The sequence below is a fragment of the Opisthocomus hoazin genome, chromosome 25 (assembly GCF_030867145.1).
Source record: "Opisthocomus hoazin isolate bOpiHoa1 chromosome 25, bOpiHoa1.hap1, whole genome shotgun sequence".
In the NCBI taxonomy this organism is placed as follows: Eukaryota; Metazoa; Chordata; class Aves; order Opisthocomiformes; family Opisthocomidae; genus Opisthocomus; species Opisthocomus hoazin.
In genome coordinates, this window is record NC_134438.1 from 8,522,730 (window position 1) to 8,543,132 (window position 20,403).

The following is a 20,403-nucleotide window of genomic DNA, read 5'->3' on the forward strand; positions in this document are numbered from 1 at the left end:
GCCAAAGAAAAGATGCTGGATCGCAGATACAGGTTAGGGAGGATGCTCAGAGTGTCCGATTCCTTCAGCAGGATATAGGGCTTGCAGACCAGCTCTTGCTTTTCTTCATGGACCAGCAGGTGTCATCCACAAGCAAGCCAGCATCTGTAAGGAGGGTAGAAATTGCAGTGGGAGTGTGGACTGGAATATAGGGATATGGTTCTTGGTCCTGCCTTGGGTCTAGAGGGCAAGGACCAGGTGTGTCTCTCTGGGGACAAAGCTATTGACTACCTCTGAGATTCGCTGATGGAGCATGAAATAAGAACCAGCTGCTCAGCAGAACGTTTTGGTGCTCCATGGCAGAGAAATACAGTTGCTCTTTCTCCTTCTCACTTTCTTTTTTTGTTTTGGTCCATTAAGCCTCTGAATGCAACTCAAGCTTATGGGCCCAACCTCAGGTACATCGTGAGATGGAGGCGAAGGGACCCCCGAGGGAGCTGGTACAATGAGACAGTGAAGACCCCGAGGCATGTTGTCTGGAACACGCCCATCTACGTACCCTACGAGATCAAAGTGCAGGCAGAGAATGACTTTGGTAGAGCACCGGAGCCGGACACCTTCATCGGCTATTCAGGGGAAGATTGTGAGTATTTTCTCAGCCAGAGATCGTAAGTGTTTCAGGGCAGGGTCCCACCCAAGGTCAGTGGGTTGGCACCTGCACCCAGGACATGTTCATAGCACTGCTTGATTTGGCACAAAAATCCAGTTCCAGGCATTGGAAGAGGCTTGGCCATTAGATTCTGCTCCGGGCTCTGCCTGCAGCTGCCTGCGTGACCCAAGCCACCACGCCTCTCCCTTGCTCTCTGTGAGACCCAGATAACACTTTGAGTGTGGAAGGCAGTAAGATTTCATTTAATCTGGCTGCATTCCAATAAACCACATTAAATTTTTTTGCCCCTGACATCTGTGTGGCACCAAGTTCATCTCAGATGAGGGGTGCTACGAGTAGCCAAAAGGGCCTTGGTTCATCCTGGACTGGATTCTTGTGCCTGATAAGGTCCCACCTAAGCCCCAGCTTGGGCTCCTGTTTGCAACACACCATCGGCTACGCTTATGTTTCTTTAAAGCTGTCCACCTGGTCACGCAGAACTTGTTTAACTCTCTTTTCGCCTTCTTTCTGGGCTACTGGTATCGCTTTCTGTGCTTGTAGCATCAAAACTCTGAACTACAATTATCCTTCTCCTGTCAGGATAACGTGGTTTGCTGCCAACAGCTTTATTTTTAAAGAAATATATATTAGCACCTCACATTGCAGCTTCAGTGGGGGTCCCTGGCCGCGTGACTTTGGGATTACCGAGAAGTGAGGTAGCTAAGCCAGCTACCCACCCGTGACTCCAGGCTTGAAGTCAAGGGCACGCAAACAGGGCACAGCAGTTTCAAGAAAATCTGCAGTCTTGGTGCTGAGCAGGACGTGTCGTGGGTGGTTTCTTCTCCCAGAGGAGACAGGGCAGTGGGAAGCAGAATGGGCAGAAACGCTGGGAGTCAGGGTCAGAGCCGAGCACTGGAAGCAAAGCCAGACTGGGCTGAGAGGCAGTTACTGGAAAAGCCCCACAAGCACCTGACCGCACCGTCACCTCTGCATTACCTGCCTGTGCACTACCAGGGTCTTTTTTTCTAGTTTCAGCTGAAAACTTGTGCAATAATTCTGAGTTTTGGGAGGACCTGGATAAGCCTGCACACGTGTGCTTTATAGGGAGGTAAACCAGGGAGGCCAAAGCTGCCCCAGACACAAAGGTGTTCCTGCCTGCATCCCGAGGGGTGGGACAAGATAAAAACCAACCAAAAACCAAACAAAAAACCTAGTCCCTGCCCTGTCATGTCTGAATTGCTTCACAAATACCTGCAGAGTTCTACATGCAAGCAGGTGGTCTGCAACGAGGAGGTCAAAACCCCAACTGGATCAGCAGCAGGTTCTGGCCAAATTCAGAAGAACAGATGTGGAAATGCCAGGCAGTTCTGTAACTCCTGGGGCTACGCGTGCCCAGCCAGCTGCAGCGGAGGGGGCTGGGGTCGCCGGTACCCTTCCCTCGGTGAGGGGGTGAGCCAGACCCCGTCCCTGCTAACGTGATCTCCTGCAGCAGCGCGTAGGAAGCTCTGCTATTAACTGGATCGTGAATATTCTTCTGAAGGCTGGCTGCGTGAAACACAGGGGGGAGGTTTTCCTTTCTTCCTGTGGAAGCACTGCTAAAAAAACAATAGTCAGCTTTTACAGCACGCAGACATCAGGGAGAAAGCGAGGGGGATGGAGGTAAGTGATGCTGTTCTGTGTGTTCGGACGGTTGCGGGGTCTGCTCGCCCCAAACGGGGGCAGCTGGGAAGCTGAGAATTGGCCTGTCGCTGCTGTTTTATGTTATCAAGTTTGTAAATCCTCAGAAATGGAATGTAAAGAGGGAGAAAAGGAGATATTATCCCTATGAAGGCGCTGCCAGCAGATGGGGCTGGCTGGGGTGCTGGCAGAGCCGGCGCAGGGGGCTGCTGCTCCCCCGGTTTGCAGCAGCCCAGCAACACTGCAATGGGAAAGCCATGGCGAGGGGGGCGTCTGTCTGTCTGTCCAACCTCCAGGGTACTGCTGGGTGCCTAACGTACACTCTGCTTTATCCCTGAACTCTCAGATCCCAAGGCTGCGCCTACGGATGTTAGGATCAGAGTTTTAAACAGCACTGCCGTTGCTCTGACCTGGACCCGAGTGCACCTGGACACCATCCAGGGACAGCTCAAGGAGTACAGAGTGAGCACACCCACATCTCTTCGGCACTGACTATTAACACAGCTAACCTTCTCACAAGCCGAGGCGGCTCCGGTGATGGAGCTGCCCATGATGGGGATGACAGAAAACTCTCCTCCGGCTGTCAGGACCCTTTTGCCATGGCTGGGTGCAGACCACAGGGGCTGAGCTCTGCTCCGGAGCAGCACCAGAAAGGAAGGGCCTTGGTTTGCTCGCTGTGGTGCCTGGACGGGGCTGGGGACATCTCCCGTTGCTCCCCCGGGGCTCCAGTGCCGGGCTGGCCCATCCCAGCGCCTGGCTGCAGGATCTGGGGTGCTCACACAAAGCAGGGGGGGCTGCCCCTGTGCACCCAGCGAGGGACTCGGGGTGGTCCTGCCCATGCAGCAAGTTGTCTCCTGGCTCTAGAGCTGCCCAGAGCCACGGGCTGGCTGGCTCTGGGGGAATGACCTCAGATAGGTACAAACAGGCTGGTTTTTGTGTCATCCCCAAAGTACCTACATCGTCTTTTAACGAACACCGACCCCTGCAAAGCCTAAACCCAGCGGTTCATACTAACTGTCAACTAAAGGCAGCATGGATCCTGTTTGTTTGTTTTCTGCTAAGGTAAAATACCAGTGTTTGACAGACCCTGTTCAGAATAAGCGAAAGTCTGGAAAAGCTCCTTCTATCAGAGTTTAAGACATTGTTAAAGCGCGTGTCCTGCAAACAGTTACAGCATTTCAAATCCAATAATCCGCTGGGCGTAAAGCAAGCTCCCCGGGTACTGCTTTCTGGTTTTCCTGCCTCTTCTCCATCATTCTGGTCTATTTTCTGAATGAATCTGATTTCTGCATGAAATGAGATTTACAGCTGGGGCTTCGAATGGGAGACTTTCCTTTGTGCCTGGACGCATCCTACCTTTCCCTGCTACGGTACTAATGTGGGTGGAAAGGGAGAGTCACTTGATGCCTGGGAACCACTAAACAGCTCTTTGTAGTCTGAGCTTCGCTGGTTTTGCTCTGTGAGTTTTGGTAAGCACTTACCACCCTCCTCCTCGGGTAACGCCACTGACCTGCCTTGCTGGGGAGACGTGGGGCTTCATTAATGGCTCTAAAAGGCTTCTGCAGCTGCGAGCTGCTCTTCGGAAAGGCAAAGTCTTGCTCTGCTTTGTTAATGAAAGAAACAATTGCACTTAAATGGGAAAAGCTTCACTTGCCATGCATGTTTCTTGAAGGCCTATTTCTGGAGAGACAGTAGTTTGCTGAAGAACCTGTGGGTCTCCAAAAAACGGCAGTATGTGAGTTTTCCTGGAGACCGAAACCGGGGCATAGTGTCCCGGCTGTTTCCTTACAGCAACTACAAGCTTGAGATGGTTGTAACCAACGGGCGAGGAGATGGGCCGCGCAGTGAAGTTAAGGAGTTCCCCACCCCAGAAGGAGGTATGTGCTGGGGGGGCTGCGCAGGCACCCGTCCCTCGGGTGCGTGCTGGGAGAGGTCTGGGTGGCCCAGCTCTGCAGAGCGGACCCGGAGCCGCACCGCTCTGCGGCAGAGCCGCGATGCTGCCGGCGAGGTGCACTCGGGACAATGTTTAGCTGAGCCTGGGCAGCATCTTCTGGGCAGCGTCACTGTCACACGGCACTGCTGTATGCCTTCGTCACCACGGGGCAGGTGACATCTCTGCAGCTACACCTACAGCGAATTACTGGCACTGTCTCATCGAGCTACAAATCCCCTTCAGGTACTCTGAACACGTCAGCAAGTAGCTCTTAGGCTGAGCAAGTTCGCGAAGCCTCTTCAGAGGCACAGCACCGTGCCCTTGATTTGCTGCCTGACCTGCAAACGTGACCGCACCTCCCGGGCTGCGGGTCGGCGAAACGGGAGTGGATGCGTTCATCTTGCTCAGGAAAAGGCAGCACAACCCTTGTGCGACCGGAGCACTTCTGTGCTGCAAGGAAGTCACTTTAAGGCAGGAGCCTTCTGTTTAAAGAGCTTGTGTCAAGGATGAATTTGAGATTTTCATTTTCTTGCTGTCACAGGAGCTATTTATAGGCACACCAGTAACTTTTTCTTGGAGCTGCCCTTTCCGTGGCTGGCAATGAATCTCCGTGTAGAACAGATGTTTTTGGCACAGTATGTTACAAAAACGCAAGAGGAGAAAACAGTGGAGGCTGGAAGCAAATCCTGTCTCAACTAGCACAAAATGCTATGGAGTCTTCCTCTTCATCCTCTTCCTGCTGTACAAGAACAGCACCTCTCAGTCCAGTCGCTTTCTTCCTTAGCGTTTCTTGGATGCTGCTACCATTTTCGAAGGATTTTCAATTAACCAGCCATAATTAAGCTTGTTTAAAAAGAAAGGACGCGGAGTAGGGCGGTTTTGCTGTCGGCTGCATTCTGACTGAGCTGCTTGCCTGTGTGCTGGAGGCACGGAGCAGTCGGGGTAGCTACAGGCATATGTGGGTGGCATTGATTGAAACAATTATAGCAGATTATAGTCTTTTCATAAGTAAACTGCTGATTTGTTTTTTTTCTACATCACTAAGCAATTTTCTTGACTATATAGATGTTTAGGAGATTGATATTCTGCAAAACTTCTATTTAAAAAAAAAAAATTGCTAATCTCTCAGATCAGAGAGGCCAAGTTCTTTCCCCAGTCAAGAGACCGCAATTATGAGTAAACCAGGAGAATAACTGAATTCAAGAATGTGTAATGCTTTCCTTCCTTTACTAGCTTTGAATAAGCAGTCATAAAGGCAGCCGTTCCTCGCGGTAAGGACCACTGTATAGGTGCACCAGCTCCCCGTCACAGATCTCTAGACCTTAATAACACAAAGATGCTTTGCCATAAGAGAAGCTGCTATACCATTTTTCACTGTTCTGACAGACACATAGATGAGATGTAAACGTTGGGCTGGGCAGGGGCTGTAAACAAGACCTGCAAAGTATGTGCACAACACACAGAAGTGGGACTGGAAGGGTGTCGCAGCTCCGCTTCACGGCTGTAGCCCCTTTTGCGGGTGCCTCGGTGAGCTGCGGCACCCAGCGAGCGCAGCACGGGCACGGTGCCGCCGGGGCTGGGGTTGCATGCGGAGCTGCGCTGGGTCCCGCTCCCCGCACACGCTGCCGACAACCCTGGGCTGGTGCATGGTTTCTGGCACAGATTCTTGCTCAGTCGGGTTCTGAGCTTTAGCGTGTGTGTGTAACCTGCGTGTCTGCGTATTTATGAGTGTCTTGAGTGTATCAGTCAGCCTGCGATGTATACAGTGTTGTAAGGTATGTTACCTTGTATGCTTTTTCTCCTTTCCCTCTCCTTCCTGGTCCCATCCTCCTCCCAAGTGCCCAGCTCCCCCAGGTATTTAAGAATTCGACAGCCAAATCTGGAAAGCATCAATGTGGAGTGGGATCACCCAGAGCATCCCAACGGAGTCCTCACAGGATACAGCCTTAGATACCAAGCCTGTACGTTCCACAATTTTATCTTCTTAGTGATAATAATTAAGTCATTAAATATTTTCCTTGTTGCTAATTACCTCCTCACCTAGCACAGAAAGCCCCCTGTAAGGAACTGGAGGCTTTCATCACAAGCCGAGCCGGTCTGGTGCTGGAGAGGGGTCCTGGGGCAGCGCTGGGCTGCTGCAGTTAATGAGGGAGGGTGGTGGGTGCTCAGCTGTTCTCCAGGCTCGACCACTGAAAGGAAAGAAGTTTGACCTCTGATTTAGACAGACCTTTAAGTGCAGTCTGAGCAGTTTATATGTTCAGACACAATCTCCTGGCTATATACGAAACGCAGCCCGCTCTGCAGAGCCTAGCACAATGCCTGGGGCAGTACCTTCTCTGCTTGAGACCTTGGCAGTTGGGCCATGCTCTTTCTTGACCACCTGTACAGGTCCCCCAGCCAGTAAGGCACTGAGGAAGTGTATTTAGCAGCAGCTATAGCTGCGAGCACACGTGGCCCCGCACTGAGGACAGGTGACGAGATAGCACAGCATATTTCTGAAACAAGGCTGAAGCCACCACGACCTGCCTTTCCTCCCCAGTTAACGGATCCAAAACGGGCCGAACCCTGGTAGAGAACTTCTCTCCCAATCAGACAAGGTTCACCCTGCAGAGGACAGACCCCATCTCGCGCTATCGCTTCTTCCTGCGCGCACGGACCCAGGTGGGAGAAGGAGAAACCATAGTGGAGGAGTCACCAGCCTTGTTGAACGAAGGTATGTGCAGCAGCAACAGCTTCTGGCTTTGCTGAGGGGTAAGGGGGGTGATGATACATGCTTCAGCCCTGTCAGAGAATCAGGTGGTCCACAGAGCAACCAGTATAAGATAGTAACTGGTGCATAGGTACTTTCTACTGCAGAGACAGACAGATGACTGGCCAGGACCGAATATTGCAGCAGAAATGCCGCAGAGGTGACTGGGGTGCCCATCCTGGGCTCTTGGGAACCACCTTGCTGACCCCCCAAGCAGTTAGCATTCCTCATGTGTCCCTGGAGCAGTAGAGCTTCTTGCTCTTCTCTTGCAAAAGGTGAAGCTCTAATCTGCCCTTCTGCAGGCTCTGTACGAGCTAAACGAGGTGCAGATGTGGGTGGTTTTTACGTGCCTCGAAGAGGGTGCAGCAGCTGCATCCTCCGAGCAGGGGCTGTGGTGCCACATCGCTGTCACCCCATAACCAGCAGCTGACCTGACCCTCCAAAGTGAAGCCCCAACGCCCAGATTCATAAGATAAAATGTCCATTGTGGGACATTCATCAGACTAAGTGAAAGTTCAGGAGCCCTGAGGGAACTCAGGGGAGACAAAAGCTGGCTCTTTCCTTTCTTTAGCATTTGCTAAAAGACCTGTGATTTGGTTAGTGCTCTGATTTAATGGGGGTTTTGTCTCCTTTCCTCCATCTCCCCCTCCCCAACTAATGGCTTTGAGTAGGGAACGTAATTCCTACTGATGACCCAGTAGGGAAAGTAATTCCTACTGATGACCCAGTGGAAATGAAATGCTTCCTGACACCTCTTAGGTGGGCTCCAGCATCGCTAATTGAAGTGACAGGAGGGGAGAGGGAGCTGCATATGCTATGGGGAAAAAAATCAGCTAAGTTACACCCTGGCAAACAAGAGAGGGGGGATATCATTGCTTTGAAAAGGAGCTTTGCTGAACAAACTGCTAGAGCACAGGGATCAGACTGAAGCTGTCGGTGCTGATAGTCAACCGTTCTAGTTGTTTCATATACATTTGCTTTACTGGGTTTGTTTCTACCTGCTGATAGCAGCAACTGTTAGGAGAGCACAGCTAAATAACAGCCATAATCAACCACTGTCATGTATTGCTTAATGATTTGTATCAGAAAATAGCAGGTACAGCGTGCACCAGCGTGACAAGGTAAGGCTCCCCCGTTCGCCGGGTTGGGGACACAGATGGGCGGTGGCACCCAGTGCTCCCTGGCTGCCACTTAGCAAAGGGACAAAGCATTGGCAGTTAAGCAGCAAGGAAAATTAGAGAGTCAAATCCCAGTCTAAAGCTACAGAAACACGGCAAAGTTTGACCTCAAAACACGAGACCCTGAGGTACAACACAACATAGGCGAGTTCTGCTGAGGACAGGCACGAGCGTACGATGAGCAGCTCTGAACGCCCTTTGAGATGAAGGTACCTGCTGCAAAGCTACGTGAATGACAAGTTCGAAATCAAAAAAAAGCAGATTAAGAAAATTAAACCCATTAACGCATTCAGAGGTTGTTTTCTGCTTGCCAGACCCATTCACCTGAGAAGTTTAGAGAAAATACATCTCTCTGATGTTCGGCGCCAAGGGCTCCAACCCACACAAGGCAGGATGAGCACTGCTGTTAGAATGACACTAGAGAAAACTGAGGTGAAACTCAGAGTGTCAAACCCAGTCCTTGCTGGGATCAGATACAAGCACCTGCTTAAGCACTTGGCTTAACCGACACCACTGGCACCTCTGCTGCCGAGCTGGTGTGCGTGGAACCGGCAATCTCTGTCTCCAAGGCACGTCCCTGCTCTCTCTGGCGACGGGTTGTGGCTAATGCATTTATTCCCTCTCTCTCAAGCCTCTGGCAACTGTGTGCAAGTGGTCCCGAGTCTCTCGTTGGTGTGTTCTGGTTGTTTTATATATTCCTCTGTTTTCTCTTCCCTTCTCTTCTATGCTCTCTGCGTATTCCCCTCTCTATCCTTGGCGCTGCCCTCTGAAGCCACGCCAACCCCAGGTACCGTACCAGCCGGAGGAGGTAACAGGCATGGGGCAAGGCTCACTCCACGCTCGCTCGCGTGTGCTGGCAATTAAGCATGCACTCCATTAACCCTTTCAATGGGAAGGTGAAGTGTCAGGAGTCCAAATCGGACGTATGAAATGACGGCAGGTAAAACAAAGCCCCACAGGCAGCGGGGACTAGGGCAGGCTTCACGGGGGAGTCTGCAAATATTACAATATCTCTGAGCAGGGCTTAACAGCCTCCCAGATGCCTACTGGTAGCCAAACACCCCAGCTGCCACGGACTGTACAGGCAAAAATCAGAGTCAAGTTGCCCTATTAAGCAGGTTTTTAATCCCAGGTCTGCACAAAGCTCCCTCTCTTTTCAAGCCTCAGCATCCCTGCCCTGCGAAATACGGAGGAACAGCTACCAGCCCTCCCGACTCGGCGGTGCCTGCCTCTGCTCTGCAGTATTTAAGCTGCATTTTCACACCGGGGAGCCTGCAATATTGCTGCTGGAGCGGCTGCTGCCCGGGGCCGGGCAGGTCGGTGCTGCAGCGCAGGGGTACCACCAGCCACCCACCGCCCCGGCGTGCTGTGAGGGCTGCCAGGGCTTCCCTGCCGGAGAACCCTTTTGTTCCCAGGTGCCCATTGAAAGGGTTAAGGACAATGTTTGTGCCACAGCTGTGCATGTCTGCATGCGAGGCTACTGCTGGCTTTGCCCTCGATGATTGCGAATTTCCACAGCAGTGTTGAAGCAGAGAGGAACCTTTTCTTGTCACGGGGAGGGGGGGGGGGGGGGGGCAGCGTCTCTACCTGCTTCCAAGGAAACCCAAACCCTCAGTTACCCAGCGTCAACCCTGCAAAGTCCAAAGCATAAGCACAACTGGTTGCCCAGAGAAGGACACCCACCTCTTACGAAAGCTGCAGACTTTGGTGTCGTCCCCCTCCCACTTCAAGCCACTATTGCCACAGCGGGGACAGCCCTGTCACCCAGCTCTGAAGGGGGCTAGCGGCAGCGCTCGGGTGTGCAGCCACCCAAAATGCACCCCGAACGCTGGACAAAAGCTTTCGGTTTGGAGCAACAGCGCTCGGTTGCCCTTCGCCGAGGGCTCTGTAAGAGGTCGTGCTTTGCCTTGGCTGGACACAGCCCCGGGGCTGCCCAAGGAGGAACAGCTTCTTAGGGAAGACTCTTCCCAAGCGATACAAGTGCAGGACCTGCTCTCTGCACCTGTAGGTTTTGCTTTCTTACCTCATAGATGTTTCTTCTCCTTTTATTTTGTTGCAGTGACGCCTCTCTACCCAATATTATTTTGCGGTTTTTTTTTTCCTTTCTGAATAGGTACCAGTCTTGTTCTTATGATATTCTTATGTACCTAAAAAACAAGAAAGAAAAAGGGGGTAACAGATTGGTCTGCTTTGGGTGGTGGGAACCTGAAGAAGACAGACGGAACCTTTTGGCTTAGAGGATTGCTATCCTCCGAGTCCAGGAGGGCTGTCCGGCTGCTATAGCTCGTACCTCAGCCAGGGTTTAGCTTATCCACAAGAATCTGGATTTTCTCTGTGGATCAGGTTCACCTTCTTAAAGTACTTCTCTGCTTGCAGCGGATATTGCTGAACTTTGAAAACACAATGTGATCTTTTTATCCTTCCAGGATTGTATCATTTCAGGCATAATTTCTTACACCACTGGAAGCTAGATGAACTATTTGCCATTTAAAACATAATTCTACAAGAACAGAGTGCAGTGGTCCCCCACCCCTCCATTTTTTACCTTCTGCTAGGAGAAATAGTGAAGTGACAAGATAACACCAGCGCTGAGAAATGTCTAGGAGTCAGTAGGGGAGTAGTGGGCCGTTAAGTGCTAGCTCAGCCGCACCCACAGCGTCCTCGCTGCGCTGCACCTCAGCAAGAGAAATCAAGGCCGTGTAAGCTGGAGCCAGCTCGAGCACACATCTTCCTCTTGCTCCCGAGCTGGATGTCATTTCTCGTTAGGACACGGGGCGGGAGCTGTTACACCGATCGAGCGGTGTTCGTCCCGAGAGGCTGTTTCTGTTCCTAACAAGTACGGGGTTCACGTGAAACGCTGCTTGCCCTTTCTCGGAAGATTCATCTCCACTCAGTGACCTAGATTTTGTAGATTTTTTTTATGGATTCACAGCAAAAGTTGGCTTAAATTGCAGTAAAGCGCTCTTTGCCGTGGGCTGCTGGCACTGCAAAAAAGAAAAAGGTCTTTTTTTCCAGGGGTAACCTTACATATACAGGGTCAGAGTTCTGTATGTGTATGAGAAACTGGACCAGCCTGATGAAATCAAAGTGAAGTGCAGGGACTTTCCCTTAGGAAAGGCTTTACCTTTCCCAAGCCAGACCTGGACAAAGCGAGAGGCAATACGGGAAAAGAGAGGACATCTAAAAAGGGCCCTCATTTATGCTGTGAATGAGAAAAAATCCAAACTGGATCCTATACTACCCGTGTGTAGGGAAAAACGTCATCAGGGACCATAAAGAGTATTGGTCTTGGACTGTAAGGAAAAAAACACTGGCTTTTCTTTGTTCCCTTCTTGTCTCGCCATAATTAGGAATTGGAGGAGAAAGATCCCATTGTTCATTTTAGAAAACAGCAGCAGAAACAGAGCGAACTGCTGACCCCTCTCTTTTAGAGGCTGCTCAATTGCTCCTTTCTATTCTTGAATTTCTTACAGTTATCATCAGATTTGGAACACTTTCTGGTAAAGACTTTGCAGTTTCCTTCTGTTGTTAAAAACTGGAAGAGGGGGAGAAGGAAAAAAAAAATCTCTGAAAATGTATTATTTGGCTAATCATCAAAATTCATGAAAAATTAATCAAATTTCTCCATGCCTAATTATTTTGTAGACACACCCAAGGGAAAGCTGTTACTACAGCCTAACAACACATTAAAAGCACCTTTAAATAATTAAAGAGCAGGATGGATGTGTATTGTTTCCTGTATTTTGCAAAAAACCATGCAACTACTCCCTGAACTTCTACACTACTTGGAGCAGGACTCGAGTCCCTCTCTTAAGAGGCTCCCTCTTTAAACGTCCCCCCTTTGTTTTTATGATTCTTCCTTTCAGCTTTTTTTCTAATCTGAGCCTCACACAGCTTTTGTGCAAGGTTCAGGCTCCTTTTTTCCTGGTCCATTCCCGGTCATAGGGGCCAGGCTGCAGCGCCGAGCACAGCCGTCCTGCTGCAAGCAGCTCTCTCATTACTCAGCCTATTAATTGCTGCAGCCAGACTGCTGCACCCCCTGCCCATTATAACGGCCTCTCTCCTCCCCGCCGTGCCCCTCGGTCTCCATTACCTGGCAGGGTAATGCATCTTGCAGACAGAAAAAGCCATCTCCGCCTTGCAAAGATGGGGCCGATGAACGAGCTGCAGGCTCTTTTCGATGTTTCCAGGAAGATGGGTGAGGCTACGGCGGGAGCAGGAGAACGGGAATTGCTGCTGTCGGCTTTTACTCTGGGTTTCCCGGGTGCACTGGGGCACTTTCAAGCCTGCTTGAAACACAGGTTTTCAGGGTGCTGCTCTGCCCTGCAAGTGGGACAGTGGCAGCCCCTTCTCGCACCACCTCCTGCTTTCAGAGAGGGGGAATTTTATTCCCCATCACACAAATGTCTGTGCCTGAACTTGAGGTAACTGTTGTCAAAGCCATTGAGTGAACCTTACATGGGGAATGCAGAAAAAGAAATTCAGAGACTCCGCAAAGCTCAGAAACGTCCTACCTGATGAAGTATTGCAACTGCGTTTTCAGCAGGAACTGTGTGATTTCTAGAGCCTCAAAACGAGCAGCTCTGGAAACGCCAGCCTGGCCCTCCATCTCCCCCGTCCCCCCCTCGCTGCCAGGAGCGGTGATCTGTCACTCTTTAATTAGCCCCGACGCGGTGGGCAGCGAGTGGGGGACCCCGGGTACCCGGGGACGGGCCGCTCCCCCAGCGGGGTGCCCGGCTCTTCAGGGGATGCCGGCGCGCTCTGATCTCTGTCCAAGACCGCCTTTACCTCCCCCCAGACTGAAATCAGCTCTCATTAGGGGATGGATTTCAAAGCCTAGAAAATGCCCCTTATCTTCTCTCCCCCAAACCTCCCAGCTGAGCTTTCCCCCCCCCGCATCCATTTCATATTCAAACACAAATGAGGCCGTAGCTTTGAATCCCCGGGCAGCGCAGGATTCAGTCCCCCCACGGCTGCGGGAGCCCCGGCCGGCCGCGATGCCCGGTCCCACCCAGCAGCAGGGTGCTGCCACAGACGCGCTCCTCATCCTCCCCTCTCTCAACTACTGCTTTCAGACTCACCCGATCCCACTTTTTACCTGTTCCCAGTCCTGCTGAGATCATTTTTATCCCCAGGGCCAACACCCCCTCCTCAGTCTCGCACAGGGACCCGCTCAGGAGCGAGCCCGCATTATCCTGATGCGATGCGATAGCCCGGGGATCGCTTCCACTCGAGTGGTGGAGCGGGGTGGGCAAATCCTGCCTGGCCTCACTGTCGGACGGAGCTGAGCAGCACAGCTCAGCCCGATCCAAATCGCTTCGGTCAGTGCAGCGTCCAGGAGAGCCTTGGCACTGCAGCTTCACCTGCGCGCGTGTGTATCTGCCTGTAGCACATAAAGCTGGTACCTCACACGAGGGATAGCAAAGCTTTGACTTATCCCAGATGATCTCTTCCCATCTAGGGTGTAGAGGAGCATTAAAGCTGAATCTCTCCTTCTGCTAAAGCCATTCCGGCAGTGCTAGGGGATGCAGACAGTCCTCGAAGGTGCTGTGCGGGAGAGGCATGATGCAGAGATGTGTAACAGGCCTGGGAGCTGGGGAGGTCGGACTAGGTTTTTCTGCCAGCTCCTGCCTTTCAGCAAGTTACTTTGTGCCTTGTTGGGGCCTATTTTCCTGAGAGGGGAGCCAGGGATTCACAGGGGAAATGCCGAGACTTCATTAGCTAATAACTAGCCTCTATGGCACTGTTCGATTGCGTACACTGCAAAGCTGTCGAGGAGCTGCAGCTTAATCGGGTTAATGGTGGCATTAACCTAGTGACACTAATCTCTTAACCTTCAAAAAAACTGCTAGGAATCAGCAACGCTGGATGTTAATACTTCACAGCCCAAGAAAGGCTTTTGTAACTTCCAGCCTCCGGAAGCAAAGTCTTCCATCAGTAACGGAGCGAAAGAAATGCAGAACAGCCCCCCCCCCCCCCCCCCCCCCCCCCAACCCCTAATGCCACGGCTGGGGCAGGTGGCAGAGGGCTTCGCTACGCTACAAACACCCGAGGACAAAGCCATCTCCCACCCAGGCTGGGTCCCCTCCCTGCCACCACCCTCCCTCTCCCCCCAGCCCCTCGCCCACCCCAGGGCAGCCCCGGGCCGTGCCCTCGGGTGCTTCCCTTCGGCGGCCGCACTGCTGCATGAGCCTGGCTGCCACGCTGCGTTGGTCCCACCGCCGAGAGGACGCGCCGCGCTCTGGGCACACGCTGGGGTGGGCTGGTGCTTTCAGGGCCGTGCCGGTAACTGTGGTTTTATTGCAGCCGTGGGCGGTAGGGAGACGGACTGAGCGACCTACTGCTCTGCTTTTGGATCTCTGGGGTTTAGGGGGTGGCCATCCTTGGGGACGGACTTGGTGAAGAAAAAAGCCCTGGCTCGGTTCTGGGACACCTTTTAAAAGTACTTTCCTAGAGCTGTTCTCATTGTGGGTGATATTTAAAATAGCCTAACAGAGGGATTTGTAATCCCTCGCTCTACAGTAAGATTAAGTAAATAAATACAATCTAATGTAATACACCACAGGGTAAATCTCCGCTCACCTCAAGCCCTTTAAGCAGCATTGCAGCAGCGTGGTCTGCTGGGAGGTTTTCAGGCCCAAGCCAACGCGCTGCCCTTTGGTGGTGGTCAGGACCCTCTCGGCCACGCTGCGGGGTGCGTGCGTAACGTGCACATGCTGACCCCTTCGCTCTGGAAATACAGCGCAGGTGAGATGGGGTCGGGGGCTATTTAGAAAACAAATTGCTCAGCCTTTTCCCCTGGCCAGCTTGGGGTGTGCCAACCCCTTAGTCCTCGTTTAAATGTAAATTGTGAGGGGCAGCGATGGCAAAGTGCCATTCATCACTCACCGAGGAGCTAAAATCCACCTTACTGCTACAGCCGCTCCATCCCCAGGCTGCAGCGATAGCACAGAGACCAGCCAGGAGGAAGCGGTGGAGAAGCTGCGGGCTGAACCGGCAGCTCAAAAATGCTGGGGACCTAATATATACTTACAAATATCTGCAGGGTGGGTGTCAGGACGAGGGGGCCAAGCTCTTTTCAGTGATGCCCAGTGACAGGACAAGGGGCAACGGGCACAGAGTGAAGCAGAGGAAGCTCCAGCTGAAGATGAGGAAGAACTTCTTCCCTCTGAGGGTGATGGAGCCCTGGCCCAGGCTGCCCAGGGAGGCTGTGGAGTCTCCTTCTCTGGAGATATTCAAGACCCGCCTGGACGCGGTGCTGTGCAGCCTGCTCTGGGTGACCCTGCTTGGGCAGGGGTTGGGCTGGGTGACCCACAGAGGTCCCTTCCAACCCCTACCATTCTGTGATTCTGTAGTCCAGGGGCTGCCCAATTAATGTAATTGTGGCTTGCCTGGCCCACGACAAATGAGATTATTATGTTTTCTTAAGAGATAAATCCTATTTCCTATTTCAGGGAGCCCTGAGTGCTCTCAGCGCGGTTCTGCGCGGGGAGACGATGGGGTGAGGACAGCCCCCAAACACCCCTCCTCCCAGGCCCAGGGTGGGGTGGGGGGGTGGGGGACACACCAGCAGCAGAGCAAAGGCAAAAGAGAAGCAGGTCGTTCGGCCCTGGGAAAGGCATCAAACCGTGGGCGGTGGGTGCGCAGGAGCAGCTTGTCAGGGGCAGCCCCCTGCCCTCTGCCCATCCTCGCCCCCAGCATCGCTCCCTGCCCCTTGGCCGGGAGGATGAGCGGACTGGGTGGACTGGGAAGGCGGTTCAGCCTCGTCTTTCCCGGTGCTGTTTGTTGCCTCCCTCCCTCCCCGGTCCCCGCGCCGCTGTGCTGTGCTGCTCCGCTTTCTCTCGTGTGCCTGCGCGTCCAGCCCTCGGGGATGGAGAGTGCAAACCCCGAGGAGACCTCACCTCGTCTAAAAAGCCAGTGTTTCCCTCTCCCAGCTGCAACTGGGTTGCCTCCAACTACAATTGGTCTAACCAGTACTACAACAACCCCAACTACCACCACTACCGACACAACTACTACCACAACTACTACCACCACTACTGACACAACTACTACCACAACTACTACCACTACTACCGACACAACTACCACCACCACAGCCGCCACCACCGTCGCAAGCACTACAGCAGCCGCAGAGAGGGCTCCGGCAGCCACCACAAAGCAGGAGTTGGGTACTGCGCTTTCCTTTTCCTCTAACCCCTCTAACCCTACCGGGATTTTCCCCGTATCCTGCTCGGAGCAAGGATTAAGAACAGGCACAGGCTAAATTAAAGACATCCCGTGCTCTGGGAACGGCTTGGCGAGGAGCCGGCGGTGGCACAGGCTCAGCAATGGAGGTGCCCACGCGGCTCCCGACAATCTGGGGATCGGGAGCTCTCTGTGCCACCCTCCCGGTCCCATCCTCGGGGACAGCACAGCCCTCCCCAGGGTGTCGCGATGCTCAGTTAGCATCAGTGTTTGGGAAGGAGGTGGAAGACCCTACAAAAGCTCTCAAAAGTATTACCTTCTTGCCATAAAAAAGGGGTTCTGTTACTATTATAGAAAGCGTCACTTCAAATTTAGCACATCAGCTGGTAGCTACGAGACCTGTCATCACTTATACGAGTCTTTTGGTTTGTGCTGCTGCTCTTTGCGATGTAAGTTAGCCACAGCCCACAGGAGAGCTGGGGAAGCACTGAGTTACAGCTCGCAGGCGTGTGCCAGCTATTTATCAGCTCAAGAGAAACTGCTCCTGCAACCAGCTAGCATGGGATGACCAAACTCTGTTTTAGGCACGTTCTCTACTATATGTGTTTTACTGATAGACATGGAGAGATGTATCTCTCTGAGCCTTGTTTTTAAAAATGCTGCTATAATGCTATCTATACTTCATAAATAATTATGCATAGTTATGTTCAGGTTATTAAAAAAGAAATCAAACTAGTAGCAAAAGGGAATGCAATCAAAAGAATTCAGTTACATAGCTGTATAGGACAGACTCCAAAATACAAGTGCACAAGCTACAGAAATCCTTGTTACCTCTTCATAAGGAGTTAATAGTAATGAATATCAAAGCTGACACCCATTTAATTCAAGGAATTTGACTAAAGCAGTTCAGACCCCTTTCTTTATATTCTTGCATAAGATTAGCTCAAGGTGGCTAAAAAACACCAAGAAAAACATAGGCTGGGAGGACCAGGCTCCACCTGCTCCTCCGCAGAAAAACAGATTTGCGAATGGGCAGCACGCACCCTGCTCTGCACTACTGTGCTGATGAAAGACGCAGACCCCAAGTGAGAAATGTGAGTTTGGGCTCCAGCCTGGGGCACCACGCAGCTCCCCGGCCAGAGGAGCCTTACGCTGAGCAAAGTGCAGGGCGCGCACACAGGGAGCTGCACTGCCGAAACAGAATCGGCTTCAAAACCGGTGCAGGACACACAGATGCAGCTTCAGCACTGTATGTAAGGTCTTGGTAATGAGGCAAGATTGCTGCCACAACACAATCGCTATTAAAAATGTTGCTAATTGAAAATAGGCAATGAAGTGGTGAGGCACGCGCGGCCGCAGAGCGGGGAGAGGAGATGGGAGGGAAACAGGAGCTGGAAGAGGAACGGCGCGCGTCCCGAACCGCCCCGGGGACACAGGGGAGGAGGCCGAGCCGTAACGCGGGCAGACAGGGCACCCGCGTGGCAGCCCCGGTTGGGGTTGCACGGGGGATTCCAGGTCACATCCCCGACCCCACAGCGTCAGGTCCTTGCAGTTTCCCAGAAGTCGCGTAGCTGGCCTCGTCTCAGGGGCTGCAGTTATTATTAATCTGTATTTTGTCAAACCAAAACCTGAGCTACACCCTGAAGTAAACAATAATAATCATCATAACAATAAAAACAAGGTGCAATCTATCTGATGTCACTTAAGCACCCGCTAAACTGGTGGATTAGCTCCACTTCACTAGAAATGAAGTTCATCCGCTCTCCAAAGCAACGTCGACAATCCTTAACTTCAAAATCAGAAACGAGTGACTTCATTGCCCCAGTGGCTGTCTCTAGACCCAGTAACGTGACAATATTCTCTCCCAGTCTTTCCTTCTCAGTTGTGGCAGTGAGTCCGTGTGCACTCACGCACGCATCTCCCGCGTCCGTTTGGGCAGGAGTTCAGCCGGGAGGTTTCCCTGCTGACCGAATTCCTCAGGGATGTGCCACAGAAGTCGTCAGACTCCAAAGATAAGCTGAGCGCAGTTGGACTTAAACGCCAACACACAATGAGCTTCTGCTACCAAACTTCCCCCAAAAGTTTAAAGTTAAGGATCTTGAAAGGAACAAATACATCCTTAGGCACGCTCGTGGGCTGAGATCAAAGCATGAACTTCAGGAATGATTTTGTAAGGGTTTACCAACACTAGATGCTAGAAGAGGTCTCATTCGTGTATAATCCAAAATACTAACTCCTGTTCTAACCTGTCCACCAGCCACCAATGGATCGTCCATATGGGACATAAGAGCTATGGCTAATAGTAACTGGGCAAACATCACCTGGAGCCACAATTACTCTGCAGGAACTGACTTTGTGGTTAAGTATATCACCAGTAAGCATCAGCTCGCGTGGGGACTCTATAGGGTGGTGATGCCAGTAGAGATCCTGCCAGCTCCCACGGTTCCAAACTCTGACTTGGTCTTAATTACTGTGTGTGGAATGATGCTCCAAGGCCACGCAGAGGGTGGGAGAGGGAGAGGCAGGTCATGGTCACGGCTGTGCGGAGTGCTCCGGAGCTAATCCTGGTGATTGACAAGCGGTTCCCTCTCCTTGCACTGACTGTCGTGAGATGTTCGTGAAACACAGAGGAGCAAGGCTGTTCATTTGGGAACTGTTCATTGAGCTGGGCTGTATGTGGTCACAACAGAAAGAGCCTTAAATACATATACATCTGAAAGGGGACAAAACTTTAAGGGAAAAGGAATGACTACATAAATTGGAGCGCAGCTTTAAATGCCTTTAAAGACAGGCTTCTTGAACCTGGAGTTGGCAGAATCATCTATGATCCCAAACCTCCTGTCGTATCGGATATTGTTGTTTCTTAAAATTGTAAGGTTAAGTACTTAGTCTGGAAACTCAAAGCCAGTACCTCTGGTTTTAGCACTTGTTTAGAAAAGATGCTTACATGTTGTTTGTTGCTTGGGGTTTTTTTTATAGATAGGCAGTGATGGCTACTGCTTATCTCTGACTTTATTTCCCAGCCATTTCAGCCCTCACATCATCTGATATGCCAGTCTAAAACCGGCATTTAAAATAAACTAGCTAGGTTTGCTGTCAATGATTACACCATTTTTGGTCATTTACAACATTGCTTAAGAGGTGACCTTGATTTCTCCTTGAAACAGTTTCTCACGCGCAGGCAGTGCCTGGTCTTGCTCCGCAGCCTGCAGGGCTTCGGTCGGCAGTGCGGCTCGGGCTGTGCTCAGCCTTCCCCTTTTGAACTGGTTTCCATAATTCAGGATATGCATCAGCTTTTCAAGGCCTAAATGCCAAGTGTGCCAGCTCCCAAACCACCTGCTGCCAGCCCTGTTTTTTCCCCATCACTGGGAAGCACAACATGCTCAGGACAGGCTGCAGCAGCAATGCCTTGAGATACCCTCATCAGGGTCTGGCTGAGAGGGAGGAAATCTCAGAGATTTCAGCCCTTCCCGAACACCCATGGCTCTCCTCCCTTTCTGGTGGCGTCTGAAGCAAGCAGCCCACTCTTAGGCTCAAAGCCACACCACTCCTTCCCCGCAGCACTGCTGAACTGGGAGGTGCACACCTCCAGAGCCACAAATCAAAGCTCCACTGCAGGATTTGTTAGAATTCAGTGGTTTTATGCTCAGCATTAAACTCATCAGCAAATGATTCCCGGCACAGTGCAAAGAACAGGTCATCCCTGGATAGAGCCTGGGAGCAGCCAGCCCACCAGCATCCCTTCTTGAGCTTAAGGGCTAGACCCCTCTTGCCCCCAAAGGCAGCAATCTGTCAGCTGGGTGAGTGGTCTCACAGCGTATTTAATGCCAGGTCCGGCTCATTCAAAGCCTCCTTAACTTACCAGCAAAACCAACGCACAGATATCACTCCCAAAAGCACCAGAATTGGCTCCTTTACGGAGTCCTGTAGCACCTTCACCCAGCTGAGCAGGACCAGGCAAATTCCAGACCTTTTGTGGTAAATAACCAAAGAGCCAGACCTGAGGCTGGGCAGATAAAGCACCTATCGGGTCTTAAAAGCAGGGAGAGAT

The 20,403-nt window shown here is 51.8% G+C and overlaps 1 protein-coding gene across 18 annotated transcripts in view; it reads left to right on the plus strand.

Moving 5' to 3' along the window:
• Nucleotides 1-20,403, plus strand: part of NFASC (neurofascin) — a 91,024-nt gene that overhangs the window by 58,131 nt on the left and 12,490 nt on the right. For 6 of the 18 annotated variants that reach the window (XM_075442699.1, XM_075442702.1, XM_075442703.1 and 3 more), the window contains 8 exons: nucleotides 400-622; nucleotides 2,652-2,767; nucleotides 3,978-4,182; nucleotides 6,077-6,199; nucleotides 6,778-6,951; nucleotides 8,938-8,952; nucleotides 16,100-16,336; nucleotides 18,610-18,726. In XM_075442699.1, coding sequence (XP_075298814.1) covers nucleotides 400-622; nucleotides 2,652-2,767; nucleotides 3,978-4,182; nucleotides 6,077-6,199; nucleotides 6,778-6,951; nucleotides 8,938-8,952; nucleotides 16,100-16,336; nucleotides 18,610-18,726 — 1,210 coding nt within the window. The remainder of the gene's footprint in view (nucleotides 1-399; nucleotides 623-2,651; nucleotides 2,768-3,977; nucleotides 4,183-6,076; nucleotides 6,200-6,777; nucleotides 6,952-8,937; nucleotides 8,953-16,099; nucleotides 16,337-18,609; nucleotides 18,727-20,403) is intronic. The other 12 variants (XM_075442708.1, XM_075442710.1, XM_075442711.1 and 9 more) reach the window with 7 other exon arrangements.